Source organism: Lycium ferocissimum, chromosome 9 (genome assembly GCF_029784015.1).
Source record: "Lycium ferocissimum isolate CSIRO_LF1 chromosome 9, AGI_CSIRO_Lferr_CH_V1, whole genome shotgun sequence".
NCBI lineage: Eukaryota > Viridiplantae > Streptophyta > Magnoliopsida > Solanales > Solanaceae > Lycium > Lycium ferocissimum.
Genome location: NC_081350.1, coordinates 3,802,209 through 3,821,335, shown reverse-complemented (window position 1 = coordinate 3,821,335; position 19,127 = coordinate 3,802,209). Strand labels below are relative to the sequence as shown.

The window sequence follows — 19,127 nt, the reverse complement described above, 5'->3', positions numbered from 1 at the left end:
CTCCTCAATCTCTTTTCCAGCCTTCACCGTTACCGTCAGCGTTACCGTCGTCTTCGGCCTGGCCTTGCCTTCCTCAATACGCCGGCGTTACTCCGCCGTTAAAATACGGCGAGTACGAACACGAGATGGGGAAAAGATGAAGTCAATCTATCGTTATCGTTGCTATCGATTCGGTATTATGAGAAGATGAATTTCAAAGCTAATAAATCAACTTAAGTTGATATATGAGTATTCAATTTCGTAATTTTAACATTTTTATTATCCTGAATGTTTAGCTTATGGTTTGTGTTTTTACTGTATTGAATCATTTATGATTAGATCTGTTGGATCTATATTGTATCATATGTATGCTTTTGATTTTCCAAAGCGCTCATGTATTTAAAGGTGGTGTTTGGATGGAAAAACAGGGCGGTGAGGTGGTTGGGTGTTTGAGGGGTCTGTTTTGTGGAGGAGATGAAGGTGGTGATGGGGTGGTGTGAACGTCGGTGGTGTGACGGAGGTGGTTTAATGGTGGTTTATGGGTGGAGAAAAAATGATGGTTTTATTTTTGTGAAAAGAGGAAGAAGATAAAGATGGAGATGGTGGTGGAGAAAGGATGGGCAATGACGGGTGGAGGAAAGTAATGGGTGTTTTTTTCGGTGGTTGGCGGCGGTCAGACGGAGGTGGTGACCGGACGGAGGTGGTGACCGGACGGAGGTGGTGGCGGCTAGCTAAGTTTACAATTTTGCAGGTGAGGGGTGGGGGGGAGGGGGGCGAAGGAGACGAAAATTTGGGGGGGGGGGGGAGGGGGGGCGCGGGTGTATAATTTATTTTTTAATTATTATGATGGACCTCACCGCCACGTGTCACGTTTTCATTTGATAAGTTGCCACGTCATGGAGAGTGTAATACACTCTCTTAATTTTGCTGATTATTGTGAAAAAGGTACCCAATAGGATCAAATTTGAACTGGTTTAGGTACCCAATAGGTACAACCCTCGGTTTAGGTGGCCATGAGGAAAATGTGGCAAAGTTTAGGGGGCTATCTATGACTTTTACCATTACTATATTCCAACTTAGTCTAGCATGCCCATGATGGCATGCATCAACATGCTAACCTACCTTCTACTCAGTGACGCTAATAATATATTGGATGTTATATTTATAATTTCATGTTGAAATTGCAAATTTTAATTTCCAGGAATTGAAGTGTGTGAAAGGCTATCAACAATGGGCATAGCAGTAAACCTTGTGACTTATTTGATTGGAACCATGCATCTCCCAAGTGCTACTTCAACCAAGATTGTCTCTGATTTCATGGGCATCTCATTCCTCCTCTGCTTGCTTGGTGGATTCATAGCCGACTCTTTCTTGGGCAGATACAGAACCATTGCAATTTTTGCTATTATACAAACCCTTGTAAGTCCATGTTGCTCACAAGAGCGTTTTATTTTGGTACAATATAATGGAAGTCATCTCCGAGAAAAATGATTTTTCGGTGTTTAATTGGTGAGTGGAAAATATCTTTCCAAGAAAAAAAAAATATATCTTGAAGAAATATACAACAAGAACAACAACCCAATATAATCCCATTAGTGGGGTCTGGAGAGGATAGGATGTACGCAAATCTTATCCCTAACTTTGTGGGGTAAGGATGATGTTTCCAAAAGACACTCGGCTCAGAAGGAAAAAATAAAAGAAAGGAAATTAAAGAGACATAAAGAAAGGAATTTGACACAGATACAAAAAATATGACAGCAAAGTAACAAGATATAAAGCAAAGGCACAATAGATAGGAATAATAACATCCAAGAATAAAACTATGCGACTACTAAATAATACTACTACTAAGCCCCTATATCTACCTCTCCCTCCTAAAGTGCGACACCACTCGTCTACCCTAATCCTCGACCTCCACACCTTCCTATCTAGGGTTATGTCCTCTGTAAGTTGAACTTGTGTCATGTCCTGTCTAATCACCTCCCTCAGTTCTTCTTCGGCCTATACCTATACCTATACCTATCCTAACTCCTGCGATAGCTAGCCTCTCACACCTCCTTATTGGCGCATTCTCGCACCTCCTCTTCACATACCCGAACCATTTCAGCCCCGCTTCTCTCATTTGTCCTCAAAGGAGGTCACTCCCACCTTTCTCCGTATAACCTCGTTCCTAATCATATCTCTCCTAGTATGCCCACACATCCATCTGAGCATCCTTATCTCTGCTACATTCATCTTCTGGACATGGGCGTTCTTAAATGACCAGCACTCTGCCCGGTACAACAATATAGTATATAATAGGCTTAATGCATATGCGGCCCCCTAAACTTGTCAATTTTTTCCATTTTGGCACCTCAACTAAGTGTTGTTCCTATTGAACTCCTGAACTCGTCCTCAAGTGTGTCTATCAAAGACAATCCAACTTACATAGTATTCCGTCTTCAATGTAGCAACATGCTAATATATATTCTAATTTAATTATGTCATTTTTAGCTAAGATTAGCAGCAATTGAGAGGGAAAAAAGCTATTAATTAATTTGTGTAGAGAAAAGCGTAACTACCGTAAAACCGACACATCCATGACCTGAAGAATAGCTTACCACATGTCTAAATTATTATTCCACCTTTATTTCCCCAATTAAATTTCTGCTTCTAATAAAAATCAAATTTAGGGGGTTTGATAGACAAACTTGAGGATAACTTTAGGGGTTCAATAGGCACAACACTTAGTTGAGGTGTCAAATGAACAAAAAGCGCAAGTTTAGAGGGCCACATATGCATTAAGCCTATATAATAGATATTTGTAAGGAAAATTACTACAAGAAAATGATTATAGAGATGCTAATTTGTTGGAAATTAACAGGGAACTTGCATGTTAGCTATATCGACTAGGCTTCCACAGCTGCGACCGACTCCATGTGATGTCCATTATTCGATCAAACGTAATTATAATTGTGAACAAGCAAGTTGATGTTCGGCCATAAATTGCATATATTTAGCCATTGTTGCCTCACATTTTAATATTTTTAATTGTCTTTGGAGTATCAATTATAATTGTTTTGTGCTTAATATTATATTTTTACTATGTAGGCATAAAGCGATGTAACGATGAAGAGATTTGGAGCGAGATTGAATAAAAAGTGGGAAAAAAAAGAAGGGGAGACAAAGTGGGAGACACTCCCTAAACTTTGTCTCCCAAGTTGAAGACGAAAGAAGAGAAGCAAAAGAAAGGATTGAAAGGAGACAACATTCACGTGGCAGCAAGTTGAAGACGAAAGAAAATGCATTCCCTGTTGTTTCCGCGTTTCACCCGCGATGCGGGTGTGATGCGAGCCCGCAATTTTTCCTGATCCGAGTTGGATTTGGTTTTTTTTAAAAAGCCCAAGCCTTTTGGTACCCTATAAATACATATTCTACAGGGTTTTTACATAACTTTGGATAGCTTGAATCCCTTAGTTCATAACTTTGGACTTAGAGAGAGCTTGGAGCCGCCATATGAGGCCGTATTTACTGTGGTTTTACCTTTTTTCTTCTCTGTAATACTTATTTTGATATTTTTATTCGGATGATTTGTTGTTTTTCCTCCATGTCTATGTGGAGCTAAATTCTTTAGTTCTAGGGCTTTGACATAAACATGAAAGTTGACGTTTGATTATCGTTTCTATCTATTGATTTTCTATCTTTGGGTTATTTATTTATTCTTGGTCTTAATTGTTTGATTACTTGATCACTAATTGAACACTATCGTGGTGCGGGAATTGGACTTGAGAAAGAGAATTCACGTACGTAATAAGAATAAATAGAGTTTGTTCGATTTAATCGTTTCGCTACTGAGGATAGAGATATACCCTTTAGCCCTACTTAGTTGAATACGGAGAAATAAATGCGTTCTTGTTACCTCTGACGACCATAGAGATATAGGCGTTATAGTAGCATCTACAGGCTTGTGAGTAGTTCGAGAGAATATCATAAAGTTACAATTAACCCGTCAACTAGTAACCCATAGGTAGAATGATTTGAAAACTCAACTGGATTGTTAGTGGTCATAGCCCTAGATCTATCTCTTCTCCGATAAAAATTTGCTCTTTCTTGGTTGAAGTTCATTATTTGTTTTCTTTTATTTTTAATTAGTTTACAAATATAATTTGGATTTTATTTGTTGTTTAGATAATTAGCATTAGTTTAATTTGATAAATAGTTAATTATAAGTCTCTGTGGGATCGATATACGGACTTAAATATCCTATATTACTTGTACGACCGCGTATACTTGCGTGTGCGTTAGGGAGCAACAAGTTTTGGCGCCGTTGTCGGGGACTTAGAAATTAATTGTTTATCTAGATTAGACTTTTCTTTTTGTCTATTCAAGTTTTATTTAATTTTTTTAATTTTTTTTTTTTAATATTTTTTTTTTTTTTTAATATTCTGGTATTCTTCTTGACATGGCATCTTTGAACGAAAATTTATTGAATGTTGGGTATTCATGTTTTAATGATTTTTGTGCACTTTGTGGAGGACCCCACTTATGGGAAAATTGTTCTAAAATTTAGCGCATACGGGATGTAATGTGTGACCCTTCTAAATTCTATGACTGGAACTTTTGTAACCAGTGTGGTGGTCAGTGGAAAGAGTGTCCTAAGTGTTGTGCTAGTCTCTCAAGTGATTTTCACAAAGTGGATGTTGTGAGTGATACTTGGCTATTGGTTCGAGCTCACCGATTAGAGGTATGGGGCGATTATCTTGATGAAATTACAAGTGACATGACATATTTCATGGAAGAAAGAACAAGGCTCGGACAAGAGATAGACCAATTTAGCTCAGACATCTATGACTTGCAAGCTCAAATAAATAAAAAAGTTGAGGTGTCTGATGCCCAACCACCAATTGTTGTGGATACTGGCCAACTTGTGGAGCAAATAAAGGAATTTCAACCATTCGATCAGATCCTTGTTGATGATGCCTATGTTGAGGAAATGTACAAAAGTGAGGATGTCAGAAATAATGCAGTTTTAGAGTTGGGGCGTGTTGGTCCTCATTCTAAACATTTTTCTACATTATGTTTGGTTGGCGACATGAAAATCGAGCCCTCCACGCCAGTGAAGATGTGTATAGATGAGGAACAAGAGCCTTACATCACGAAATTTGCCACCAAAGAGACAAAATGACATTCCTCACTTAAGGGCCAAGAAGTGCAAGATGCAACACCTATTGCTTGGTTCTTTTATTTTCACACCGCCGCCCCAAGAGCGGAGCAGAAAATTTGGTGCAAAATTAGGGGCGCAATTCATATCCTCAAAGTGGAGGGAAAAGTGGTGAAGTTGATTCACGTCGCGCTACGACGTTAACTAAAGCTCTTATTGGGAGGCAACCCAATGTGTAATAATTATAGATTTTTATTTTTATAGTGTCACGTTTTGTTTTGTTTTGTTTTTGTTTTGTTTTGAGGGAAGTCCGAGTACCCAAAGTTGAAAGCCGAGGAGCATGTTTGAGCTTAAGTGTGGGGTCGTGCCGACCCTTAATGATGAAAGCATGTTGCTAGCTAGGCCTTAGATGGCCCCAGGGAGTATTTCTTGCTTTACTAGTTTTAATTTTTCCATCTATATGCACTGAGGGCATTGCATGATTTTAAGTGTAGGGTGGGAAATACGTCCCTAGTAAGGCTGAGGATGATGATTTAATATGCCTTAGGATTTATTATTATTATTATTATTATTACTAGTTTTGAGTCTTAGTGCTTAAAAAAAGAAAAAAAAAATCGAAAAAGATTTTTTTATTTTCTTTGATTTTCTTTAGTAACTTCTTAAGTCCCTCATTAGTGGCATTCATCATCCACCCCTTGGGTTTTCTTATGGCCTCGGTTCTTTCCCGAGGGGGGCCTTTGGCAGGGTAGTTTTTTTATTTTTAGGATTAGTTTTTTTAGGAGTAGTAAAAGAGAGAGAAGAAAGACCTTGTGACTTGTTTGATACTAGCATATTTAGGCCTGAGCTTGAGTAATACTTTCCTGTGAGTGCTTGAGTAATGAAAAAAAAAAAAAGATAGCAGACTTTCTGACACCTAACTCATGGTTCTGACTTTGTCTATAGCTTATTCTTATTGTATAGTTCGTCATGATCCTATCTGTCCTAGAATAGAATTGATCCATCTTGATTGATGCTTGTGCCATGTGTGGTGAGGATTTCTTGCACATATTCCATGTTTTGCATCTTAGTCTAGAACTTGCCCTGCATGTTATTGAAGCGAAATAAAAAGTGTTGCTTTGTTTAGAAGATGATTATAGGCTTTCTTTGATATGTCTTGTGAATTTTAGCCTTTTCAGATATTATACCACTAGTTAGCCCTTTGAGCCTGTAGCCTTTCGTTTGTTAGCCATATTTTTGCCTTGACCCTTTTGTTTGAATCCCTAGTTTTTGCACCCTGCTTCCTTGAGCACTGTAGCTTAGACTTTGTTATAATTGTGAAATCTGAAGAAAAAGGATGGTCAAGTGAAAAAATGGTGACCAATGATAGATGCAAAGTGATGAAAAGGCCCTCTTTGAAAGAATGTGACATGAAAAGAGAGAGAGAGAGAGAGAGAGAGAGAGAGAGAGAGAGAGAGAGAGAAAAATTGCTTGAAAAAAAAAAAAATTGAAGCGTTCTTGATATGATGAGAATTACTTGTGGAATAATTGATGAAGAGAGGGCTGAAAAATAAAGTTAAGAGATGAAAATAATGGGTGATGAAGTTTAAAAGTGCAAAGTGCTTAGGGAAGTGTAAGTCACTATTAAATAGTTTTCCTACCCGTCCCCTAGCCAACATTACAACCCGTTAAAGTCCTATTTGATTCTATACAAGCACACTTAATTAGTAGAGATGTACATAATGGGCAAGCCTATGGTTCTTTGTGTATGCATGTGAATTTCTTTGTGAGCGTGAGAGTTGTGCTTTGATGCTAAGTCCTTAATTTACATTCATTCCTTGATTTGAGTGTGCGGACTATTTTTTCTTGTGAGGGCACTTGTTTCATGATAGATAGGTGATGTTATTAAATTTCTTTGACAGAATAGGTGAGCGAGCTTAAATTTGATGAGTTAGAGTCCATATTTGAGATTGGGAGGTTAGAAGTTTGTTGTTTGTTTGTTGATTTGTATATCTTGCATGATGATCAGAAAGTGTAAATTTGATGTTCTGATTTGCTATATGGCCTAATTGTTGGTATCAACCAAAGTGGTGGTGATCCTAGGCTTGATTTATTGAGAGTGATTTTAGTGCTTACTCGAGGACGAGCAAGAGTGTAAGTGTGGGGTGGTGATGTTCGGCCATAAATTTCATATATTTAGCCATTGTTGCCTCACATTTTAATACTTTTAATTGTCTTTTGAGTATCAATTATAATTATTTTGTGCTTAATATTATATTTTTACTATGTAGGCATAAAGCGATGTAACGATGAAGAGATTTGGAGCGAGATTGAATAAAAAGTGGAAAAAAAAGAAGGGGAGACAAAGTGGGAGACACTCCCTAAACTTTGTCTCCCAAGTTGAAGCGAAGAAGAGAAGCAAAGAAAGGATTGAAAGGAGACAACATTCACGTGGCGCAAGTTGAAGATGAAAGAAAATGCATTCCCTGTTGTTTCCGCGTTTCACCCGCGATGCGGGTGTGATGCGAGCCCGCAATTTTTCCTGATCCGAGTTGGATTTGGTTTTTTTTTTAAAAGCCCAAGCCTTTTGGTACCCTATAAATACATATTCTACAGGGTTTTTACATAACTTTGGATAGCTTGAATCCCTTAGTTCATAACTTTGGACTTAGAGAGAGCTTGGAGCCGCCGTGGAGGCCGTATTTACAGGGTTTTACCTTTTTTCTCTGTAATACTTATTTTGATATTTTTATTTGGATGATTTGTTGTTTTTCCTCCATGTCTATATAGAGCTAAATTCTTTAGTTCTAGGGCTTTGACATAAACATGAAAGTTGACGTTTGATTATCGTTTCTATCTATTGATTTTCTATCTTTGGGTTATTTATTTATTCTTGCTCTTAATTGTTTGATTACTTGATCACTAATTGAACACTATACGTAGTGCGGGAATTGGACTTGAGAGAGGAATTCACGTACGTAATAAGAATAAATAGAGTTTGTTCGATTTAATCGTTTCGCTACGAGGATAGAGATATACCCTTTAGCCCTACTTAGTTGAATACGGAGAAATAAATGTGTTCTTGTTACCTCGACGACCATAGAGATATAGGCGTTATAGTAGCATCTACGAGGGCTTGTGAGTAGTTCGAGAGAATATTATAAAGTTACAATTAACCCGTCAACTAGTAACCCATAGGTAGAATGATTTGAAAACTCATTGGATTGTTAGTGGTCATAGCCCTAGATCTATCTCTTCTCCGATAAAATTTGCTCTTTCTTGGTTGAAGTTCATTATTTGTTTTCTTTTATTTTTAATTAGTTTACAAATATAATTTGGATTTTATTTCTTGTTTAGATAATTAGCATTAGTTTAATTTGATAAATAGTTAATTATAAGTATCTGTGAGATCGATATCTGGACTTAAAAATCCTATATTACTTGTACGACTGCGTATACTTGCGTGTGCGTTAGGGAGCAACACAAGTGCATCTCAAATGGGAGTTCTATACTTATCTTTGTATCTGATGGCATCAGGGACTGGTGGCTTAAAATCAAGTGTTTCAGGATTTTGCCTTTGACCAGTTTGATGAAAATGATAAAAAAGAAAAGGCTCAATTGACACTATTTTTCAATTGGTTCTTTTTCTTCATAACTCCAGGGACTTTGCTGGCTGTCACTATCCTTGCGTATATCCAAGATGAAGTTGGTAGAAGCTGGGGTTATGGAATTTTTTCTCTCTCCATGTTTGTTGCTATTCTGATATTTCTCTCAGGGACTAAAAATTACAGATACAAGAAAACCATGGAAAGTCCTATTGCTCAGATTCTCCAGGTCCTTATTAACATGACTAGGAAAAGAAGACTTCAATTTCCTAAGAGTGACCGTTTTCTTTATGAAGATAATCCAGACTCTTCAAGAATCTTTCACACTATCAATTCCCGCGGTATGCACTTTAATTATGTCTTTTCGTGTCCGCTCATATTCTGATTTAATTTCTTTTTCATGAGTCAAGCACGTAAAAAGAACTAATTGTTAGGTTTTTGAGTTTTCCCTTCCTATGTGGAATTGGATTAGTAAAACTCAATCCAATTTGGACCAGGACAATTTTGCCCAAAATTTCCTCTATATATAGGATCAATTTAGGTTTTATTTTCACAACACAAGAGTGAATTCATAGCAGCCATATAGAGAGAAAAACGTGAGAGAGAAAGCAGATTTTCGTCCAGAAATTTTCTGCTACAGCAGTCCGCTTTAAATTACGTTTCCCGATTCGTTAACCGTTGGATCGTGCTGAAGTTTGAACTAGGGATTCTCAACATCTGGTTCTTCGATTTCAACGGTGGAGATCCGATTTTGTGGTATGTAGCTCCAGTTTTTGAGTACGAACAGTATCTCGTTTTTGGGGGTAATTTCTCTCCTTTCTTCACTAGTTTTGGTGCTATATTTTATGTATTGTTGCTCCGTGCTTGGCTTTGTTGTTGTAGTCATTTGGAGAACATTGTTGTAACTCTTGTTGATTATAGTGGAGATTTTGTGGGCCGGAGGTCCCGTGAATGTTTCCTCTTCACTTTGAAGGGGTTTTACCACGTAAATTTGGTGTCTCTTCCATTCGATTTATTTTGCTTGCTTTGCTATTTTATTGTTGGTATAGCTGCTCTTTGGATTTCCATTTGTGCTAGTGTTTATTGTCTTCTCTTAGTTCAAATAGTGTGGGAAGTTTTGACTTGGATATTTCTTCCGCTGTTTCCTCGTCATGCAATTTGGTTATTGCTTGTTTCTTCCCAACAAAGTGGTATCAGAGCTTGTGGTTGTATTTGGTTGTGTTGATCGTCCAGTTGAATTATGGAGGCAAATATGAGCAAGATGGTTTGTTAAATGGCAGTAATTACCATATTTGGAAAAGCAAGATGAAAGATCTTCTATTTGTCAAGAAATTGCATTTACCTGTGTTTGCTTCTAAGAAACTCGAGTCTATTAAAGATGAAGAGTGGGAATTTGAGCACTTACAGGTTTGTGGCTATATCAGGCAATAGGTTGAAGATAATGTTCGACATCATATTGTGAATGAGACAAATGCTAAAAGCTTGTGGGAAAAGCTCGAGACACTTTATGCTTCGAAGACTGGCAATAATAAGTTGTTCCTAATGAAACAATTGATGAATATTAGATACAAAAAGGGCATCCCTATTTCTGATCATATCAATGATTTTCAAGGTGTCCTTGATCAGCTGTCTGGAATGGGTGTCAAGTTTGATGAAGAAATACACGGACTTTGGCTTCTTAATACTCTGCCAGACTCTTGGGAAACTCTTCGAGTTTCTTTGACTAATTCTGCTCCCAGTGATGGTGTACTATGGAATATGCTAAGAGCGGAGTTTTGAATGAAGAGATGAGAAGAACTCAAGCTTCGTCTTCTTCAACTTCATACTCCGATGTTTTGGTTACTAAAGACAGGGGGAGAAGTAACTTCAGAGGTCAGAATGACAGAGGCAAAAGTAGAAGCAAGTCAAGATCCTCCAGTCTGAGAATCTTACATGTGACTATTGTCACTTGAAAAGCACATCAAGAAACATTGCTACAAGTTTAAGAGAGAGCGAGAAAAAGCAAAAGAAGACAATAATGAAAACCGTGTTCTTGTTGTTCTTTGAAAATGATCTTCTTGTTACTTGTGATAAAAATGATATCAATCTTGTTTGTGATGAGTCTACTGGTTTTGGATTCGAGTGCCACTTCTCGTATCACGCCAAAGAAGGAATTATTTTCTTCTTATACTCCGGGTAATTTTGAAATGTTACGAATGGGCAATAATAGTGAGGTTGAGGTACTTGGCATTGGCATAATTTGCTTGAAAAGTAAGAACGGTTCGAGGTTGGTTGTTAACAATGTCAAGCATGCTCCAGATGTTCGTCTGAATTTAATTTCTGTAGGAAATCTTGATGATGATGGTTATGATCAAACCATTGGTGGTGGCCAGTGGAAGCTTCTTAAAGGTTCAATGATTGTGGCCCGAGGTAATAATATTTGACTTGTACTTATTTAAAGGATCCATTTGTAGTGACTCAGTAAATTTGGTGGAGAATGATACTTCATCAGAGTTATGGCATATAAGGTTGAGTCATATGAGCGAGAAGGGGATTGATAATTTGGCTAAGAAGAATTTGCTTTCTGGAGTGAAATAATCAAAGTTAAAGAGATGTGTTCAACTACTTGGGAAACGAGAAAGAGTTTTTTCGAGTCATTCGCCTTCAAGAAAGGCCGGATTCTTTGAGTTGGTACATTACGATTTGTGTGGTCCTTTTAAAGTAAGCTCTCGTGGTGGTGCACTTTACTTTATGACTTTTATTGATGATCATTCTCCAAACTCTGGGTATTTCTTTTGAAGTTCAAGGATCAAGTACTTGATGTGTTCCAGACTTTTCAGGCCTTGGTTGAGAGACAGACAGGGAAGAAACTAAAATGCATCCGCTCAAACAATGGTGGTGAATACATTGGTCCCTTTGATAATTATTGTAGACAACAGGGTATTGGGCATCAGAAAACTCCTCCAAAGACTCCTCAGTTAAATGGTCTAGCAGAGAGGATGAACAGAACTCTAGTTGAGAGGGCTAGATGTTTACTTTCATATGCTAAGCTGCCAGATTCATTTTGGGCAGAAGCACTTAATACTGCTGCTTATGTTCTACTGTTGCTTTGGATGGTGATGTCCCTGACAGAGTTTGGTTTGGTAAGGATGTCTCTTATGCTCATCTGAGAGTCTTCGGGTGTAAGGCTTTTGTGCATATTCCTAAGGATGAGAGGTTAAAGCTGGAAGTTAAAACTAGGCAATGTATCTTCATTGGTTAAGGTTAAGACGAACTTGGCTATCGTTTCTATGATCCAGTTGAGAAGAAACTTGTTAGAAGTCGTGATGTTGTGTTCTTTGAAGACCAAACAATTGAAGATTTTGACAAAGCTGAGAAGGTTGATTCTCAGAGCAATGAGAGCTTAGTTGATGTTGACCCAGTTCCTGTGACTATTGCACCTGAAGAAAATCTTCAAAATACTGAAGATCAAGTTGATAATGAAGATAGTGATCATGTTCGAATGACCAACATGATGTTGTTGATGCTCCGGTGGAAGATGATGTGGTTGGCCGACAGCAACCGAGTTGCTATTGATGTTCAGAGAGTTCTCTCGGAAGATCTATTAGAGAGAAAGTACCTTCGTCTCGTTATTCTCCCATGAGTTTGTACTCTTGATTGATGGGGGAGAACACGAAAGTTTTGATGAGGCCATGGATAGTAAAGCAAAAAGAAAGGTGGTTTGATGCTATGCAAGATGAGATTAAATCCTTGCATGATAATCATATATTTGATCTGGTTAAGCTTCCTAGAGATAGAAAAGCTTTGAAAAACAGGTGGATTTTTAGGGTGAAACATGAAGATGGTAACCCAGTTCCACGGTACAAGGCTAGATCGGTTGTCAAGGGCTTTAATCAGAAGAAGGGAGCTGATTTGATGGAATCTTTTCTCTAGTCATGAAGATGTCATCCATTCAGGTTGTTCAGGGCTTGGCTGCAAGTCTAGATTTAGAGTGTTATTGCTTGATCGCCAGGATGGCGGTTTCCTCCACATAGTCGGGAGGGGGAGAATTGTTAGGTTTTTTGGGTTTTCCCTTCCTATGTGGAATTGGATTAATAAAACTCAATCCAATTTGGACCAGGCCAATTTTGCCCAAAATTTCCTCTATATATAGGATTAATTTAGGTCTTATTTTCACAAGACAAGAGCGAATTCATGGCAGCCATGTAGAGAGAAAAATGTGAGAGAGAAAGCAGATTTTCGTCCAGAAATTTTCTACTACAGCAGTCCGCTTTAAATTACGTTTCCCGATTCGTTAACCGTTGGATCGTACTGAAATTTAAACTGGGGATTCTCAACATCTGGTTCTTCTATTTCAACGGTGAAGATCCAATTTTGTGGTTGGTAGCTCCAGTTTTTGAGTACGAACAGTATCTCGTTTTTTTGGGTGATTTCTCTCCTTTCTTCACTAGTTTTGGTGCTATTTTTTATGTATTGTTGCTCCGTGCTTGGATTTGTTGTTGTAGCCATTTGGAGAACATTGTTGTAACTCTTGTTGATTATAGTGGGGCTTTTGTGGGCCAGAGGTCCAGTGGATGTTTCCTCTTCACCTTGAAGGGGTTTTACTACGTAAATTTGGTGTCTCTTGCATTCAATTTATTTTTGCTTGCTTTGCTATTTTATTGTTGGTATAGCTTTGCTGCTGGATTTCCATTTGTGTTAGTGTTTATTGTCTTCTCTTGGTTCGAATAGTGTGGGAAGTTTTGACTTGGGTATTTCTTCCGCTGTTACCTCGTCGTGCAATTTGGTTATTGCTTGTTTCTTCCCAACACTAATAATGTGTAACCATAAGATTTTTCAATTTTATCACCGCTTTACTTGCTCTGATGTCATGAAATGTGTGACACCTCTTCTAAATATTTAAGCGGTTAAGAAGACATACTTTTATTTATTTAAATATGTCTCACCACACAGCACAACCATTTTCAGCATCTAATAGCTTCAGTGGGTCTTTTTTGCAATCATAATTTATTAAAGCATGTTACCTTTTCTAGATTCTTGGACAAGGCTGCAATTCTCACAAAGGAAGATTATGAAAGTATTAGTTCTTTGGCTCAAAATCCTTGGAGAGTTTCCTCAGTGACAAAAGTGGAGGAAGTAAAAATGATGATTAGATTATTACCAATTTGGGCAACAACGATTCTATTCTGGACTGCGTATGCACAACTTGTCACCTTCTCAGTAGAACAAGCATCTACCATGGATAGATCTATTGGAAACTTTAGAATTCCTGCTGCCTCTCTCACTGCCTTCTTTGTATCAGCTATATTAATATCTCTGGCAACATATGACTGTTTAATTGCTCCTTTCTTGAAAAAATGGACAGGAAAATCAGGTAAGTTAGTTATACATAATGTCTGTGTTTTCTATGATGAAAATGTTTTCTGAAAATTGTTCACCAAGGAAAAGCCATTTTTAATTTGTTGTTTCGTGACTTCTCTTAGTTTTGGCATGCAGTGTTACAAATTATCTCAATTCTTAACTTATATCATTGTTTTAAGCAACATGTAGACATTAATAATACCAATTTATAACACAAAAAAAAATCATCATCAAAAACACTATCGGGTTTGCCAATACTATTATCAATCATTAATACTAAGTAATTTTCCCGAATAATATGTTCCACTCTTCAATCAAACACCAAAAAATATTTTGAGTATAATATTTTAATCCAAAAAGTAAGTCATTGTAGTACCAGATACACCTAATTGCCGTGTTAGTTCAGATACTGTTTTTGCATCCTTTTGTTAGATTTCTTTATTTTTTAATTTAATTTTATTTCTTGCAGGTTTCACAAGTTTACAAAAGATAGGAGTAGGTCTATTTTTATCCTCCTTGGGTATGGGTGTTGCAGCAATAACAGAAGTTAAACGACTATCAGTTGCAAGAGCAAATCAAGAGGCATCTAACAATTTACCGATAAGTGTCTTCTTGTTGATCCCACAGTTCTTTTTGGTTGGTGCAGGAGTGGGATTCATGTATACAGGACAATTGGATTTGTTCATCACACAGTCACCTAAAGGGATGAAAACAATGAGCACTGGCCTCTTCCTTACTACAATGGCACTTGGTTTCTTCTTTAGTAGCTTGTTGATATCCATTGTTAAGATGGTGACAACCACAAAGAATAGTGGTTGGGTAGGTGAGAGTATTAACAAGGGTAGACTCGATTGCTTCTATGGCCTTCTAGCCATACTTATCTTTCTAGACTTTGGATTGTATGTTCTTTGTGCTTCATGGTACACATCAAAAGCTATATTAGAACACAATGTTTGCACGAAAAATGCTGTTAGTAGTTTCTCTGTGGAAGAGAGATGCTAGTTTTGGAGCATAAAAATCATCTTTGCCATCTTGGAAAAATATGAAAATAAGCTTTATTGGTGTGATTGTATATGAGATTGGGCATGTCGTGTTGTAAAGTTAAGATCTCATTTGTATGCATAAATTACTTTAAACTTACATGTGAATGAGGAACCCTCTTTCCTTTTACCCATGTGAATGAGGAACCCTCTTTCCTTTTACCTTTTACCTTAAGAAAGTAATCTCCTATTAATTAGGTCGTCGTCTACAATCCTCTACCTTCATTCTGCTCCATTCAGATAAGTCATTTTTAGGTTGGTAAGTGAGTAGTTGAATTGAATTTGAGAGAATTAAAATGAGTGATCAAATTCAATAGTGAAAACTTTTTCACAAGTATATAATGTTAAATGAAACGTTACATATTCTTAGCACAACGTTTAGTATATAAGCAAATAGCCAAAGTAAATCTTACTTTGTATATCAAATCCCATCAGATGATGATTCAGGTTACCAATGCACGGACTTTGGAAAAGATTTGGATGACAGTGATCTATGCTAAATGTCAACAACAACTAAGACTACCTCTTTGGGACAGTCTTTGATATTGTAGCACCACTATCAATGGGCCCTGGACTATTTGTGGAGACTTCAATGCTATAATGAATGCTGATGAGAAGAAAGGGGGTAAACCTCACGGAATGGATAATACGGAATGGATAAAAGTTGGATTTTATGGAGTGTATGGAAGATTGTGCCATGGTTAATGCAGGATTCACAGGACCTAGATTCACTTGGTGTAATGCGAGAGGAAGAATTCAAAGAATCTGGAAAAGATAGGACAGAGTTTTTATTAATCATCATTGGACTGATAAATACCCTAGAAATAATATAGAACATCTAACTAGCATAGGTTCTGACCACACTCCCATGCTAGTCAGGTGTTCTAATTCAGAACAAAAGGGAATCAGATACTTTAAATCTTGAGTTTTTTGTCTGACCAAGAAGATTTCAATGATGTAGTACAAGAGGCTTGGAACATAGAGGTGCAAGGGAACTGTATGTGGAGATTTCAGAGTAAGCTCAAAAATCGCCAGAAACCAAATTGGCAATGTATTTGATCAGGTCAAGGAATGGAAAAGCAAGATGCATATGCTTGAAACTAAATATATGGAGAATGACAGGGCAGAATTACATAAAGCTCAAGAGAACAGACCAAATGATTGAAATATGAAGAATATATCCTAAGACGGAGGGCAAATATCAAAATAGCTTGAAAAGGGTGACTCTAATAGCAAGTATTTTCATGCTACGGTAAATGACAAAAGAAGAAGCGTTACTATACATATAATTAAAAATGAGGAAGGCCGATGGATCAGTGGGGAGGAAGAGATAGCTTCAGAAGCTGTTCATCATTTTTCCAGCATGTTCACAGTAGGCAACACCCCTGAACTTCAACATCTTGATTGTATAGAACGGAGAACCAATAAGGAAGATAATAACATGCTGACTACTATCCCCACTGAAGAAGAAATAAGAGTATTGTTTTTTAAATGAATATCAAAAGTGCTCCTGGTCCGGATGGTTTTGGAGGACTTTTTTTTAATCAAAAGTGTTGGGATATAATAAAACGATTTGAGAGAAGTGGTTCAAAGTTTTTTTCAAAGGGGATAAATTGACCAAATTCTACACTAGCTCATGTCTTATTCTCATTCCTAAAGTCGATAATCCACGTACCTTTAATGAGATGAGACCTATCAATCTTAGCAATTGCTCCAACAAAATTATTTCCAAGATTATGGTTGTTAGACTCAATCTTTTACTTCCTAAAATCATTTCAGATAATCAGAGTAGATTCATAAAAGGGTATATCGCGAAAATGTTTTATTAGCTCAAAAGATTATTCACTCCATTGGTAAAAAGAATTTATGAGGTAACTTCGCTATTAAACTTAATATGGTGAAGGAATATGATAGGGTGGAATGGCAATTCCCTCTAAATGCTCTTAGGAAGTTTTATTTTTCTGAAAGTTGGGTGGACTTAATTTGGAGATCTATTTCTAATGTCTGGTTTTCTGTTTTGATCAATGCTAACAGGAGATGTTTCTTTCACTCCTCTAGGGGTTTAAAAAAAGGAGCAGCACTATCACCGGCTCTTTTTATCATTGGGGCTGAGATCCTTTCTATAATGCTCAACAAATTGCCCCATATTCGGAATTTCAGAGGCTTCAGAATGCCACGTCAATGATCTCAAATTACACATTTAGCGTATACAGATGATGTGATGATATTCTCTTCAGGGATTAAGAAATCGCTTGAATTAATTCTTCATTAACTCCAGAATTACGAAAATCCTCAGGAACTCATCAACAAGGAGAAAAGTTGTTTTTTGGTTGCTTCTAAAACAAGCAGTTTCAATATCTAGAGGATTAAGAGTATCACAGGTTTATAGACACTCAGAATTTCCTGTGACATACCTGTAACGCCCTTTATGTGTGCGTAGGCAAAAAATATGCTACTTTAATAACATGGTCACAAAAATTGTCAGAAAAACCACTGGTTGGCATGGTAAATTATTGTTCGTTGGAGGCAGGAATATTCTGATAAAGCATGTTCTTCAATCACAACCTATTGCTTATTGTTATTACAACAACAACATACCCAATGTGATCCCACAAGTGGAGTCTGGGGAGGGTAGGTTATACGCAGATCTTATTCCTGCCTTTGTGGGGCAGAGAGATTGTTTCAGAAAGACCCTCGGCTCAAAGAAAGAAAAAAAGAAGAGAAGAACAGAAAAAAAAAATGAAAGGAACAGAAAAGTAAGATACAAAAAAGTATAGCACCAAAATATATAGAAAGATACAACACAAATGTTCAACATATGGTAATGCACATCGAAGAGTAAGAAATTACGCAAGTACTAAATAATATTGCTAATAACAAGAGGCAAAACATATGCACCGACAAATAGTAATACACATCGAAGAATAAGAGTGCGACAACACTCCACTACCTACTAACCTGCTACCCTAATCATTGACCTCCATATCTTTCTATCTAAGGTCACGTCCTCAGTCAGCTGAAGTTGTGTCATATCTTGTCTAAGCACCTCCCCCAATTCTTGTCCGGCCTACCTCTACCTCTCCTAACTGTTGTTCTTTGCTAACCTCTCCCACCTTCTTACTAGCGCATCCTCACACCTCCTTTCCACATGACCAAACCATCTCAGTCGCGCTTCCCTTATCTTATCCGCCACTGATGCCACTCCCACCTTGTCCCTTATAACTTCATTCCTTATCATATCTCTCCATGTATGCCCATACATCCATCTGAGCATCCTCATCTCTGCTACCTTTATCTTCTGCACGTAAGCATTCTTAACTGGCCAACACTCTACCCCGTACAAAAATGTTGGTCTAACCACCACTCTACAAAACTTATCTTTAAGCCTAAGCGACACATTCTTATCGCACATTACCCAAGAGGCGAGCCTCCATTTCACCCATCCCACTCCATTCTAATCATAGCAGTTGCTTGCTGCTATTGAACCTCCAAAAAATAGTTTTCGAAGATATTGAGACCTATATGGCTAGGTTTTTCTGGGGTACTACTGAGGGTAAAAAGAGATACCATTGGAGCTCATGGCAGAAACTTTGTTATCCTATAGATGAGGGGTCTTGGTTTCAGATACTTACAAGATGTGAGCAACAATTTGAATATGAAAAGATGGTGGAGGTTTAGGACTTGCAAGTCCTTGTGGGCTAACTTCTTGAATCATAAATACTATATTAATTCTTCTCCAGTTTCCATTCAACGTAAAGCAACACAATCCCTTATTTGGAGAAATATGCTTAATATTCGAGATCAAGTAGAGGATAATCTTCTTTAGAAAATTAATACCGACACTTTGGATTTTTGGTGGGATAACTGGACTGATATGAGAACCAAAGCTCATATTATTTATATGGAGGAAGATGATTACTGCTTATGCTACTGCCTATGGTGAAGATTCTAAAAACTCTGCTGAAGCTTTTGCCTTATTGACTGGTGTAAGATGGTGCTGGAATAATGGGATAAAACTTGTGGAATTAGAATGTGACTCTGAATTAC

At 37.4% G+C, this 19,127-nt stretch overlaps 1 protein-coding gene and 1 pseudogene across 1 annotated transcript; one reads left to right on the top strand and one right to left on the bottom strand.

Annotated features, from left to right (window-relative positions):
- Window positions 1-2,801: 2,801 nt before the first annotated feature.
- LOC132029527 (protein NRT1/ PTR FAMILY 6.2-like) lies at window positions 2,802-15,185 on the top strand (annotated as a pseudogene).
- A 1,231-nt stretch (window positions 15,186-16,416) lies between these two features.
- Window positions 16,417-18,492, bottom strand: LOC132031532 (uncharacterized). Its single transcript, XM_059421528.1, has 2 exons — window positions 18,185-18,492; window positions 16,417-16,540 (listed from the first exon to the last, which is right to left on the bottom strand). The coding sequence occupies exons 1-2, from the start codon at window positions 18,490-18,492 to the stop codon at window positions 16,417-16,419; spliced, it is 432 nt and encodes a 143-aa protein (XP_059277511.1).
- Window positions 18,493-19,127: the final 635 nt, after the last annotated feature.

Coding starts and splice junctions, on each gene's coding strand:
- LOC132031532 (XM_059421528.1), bottom strand. CDS start 18,492: ATGTGCGATAAGAATGTGTCGCTTAGGCTTAAAGATAAGTTTTGTAGA. Junction 16,541..18,184: donor CTAGTAAGAAGGTGGGAGAG/GTTAGCAAAGAA, acceptor TTTCTTCTTCAG/TGGGGATAGTAGTCAGCATG.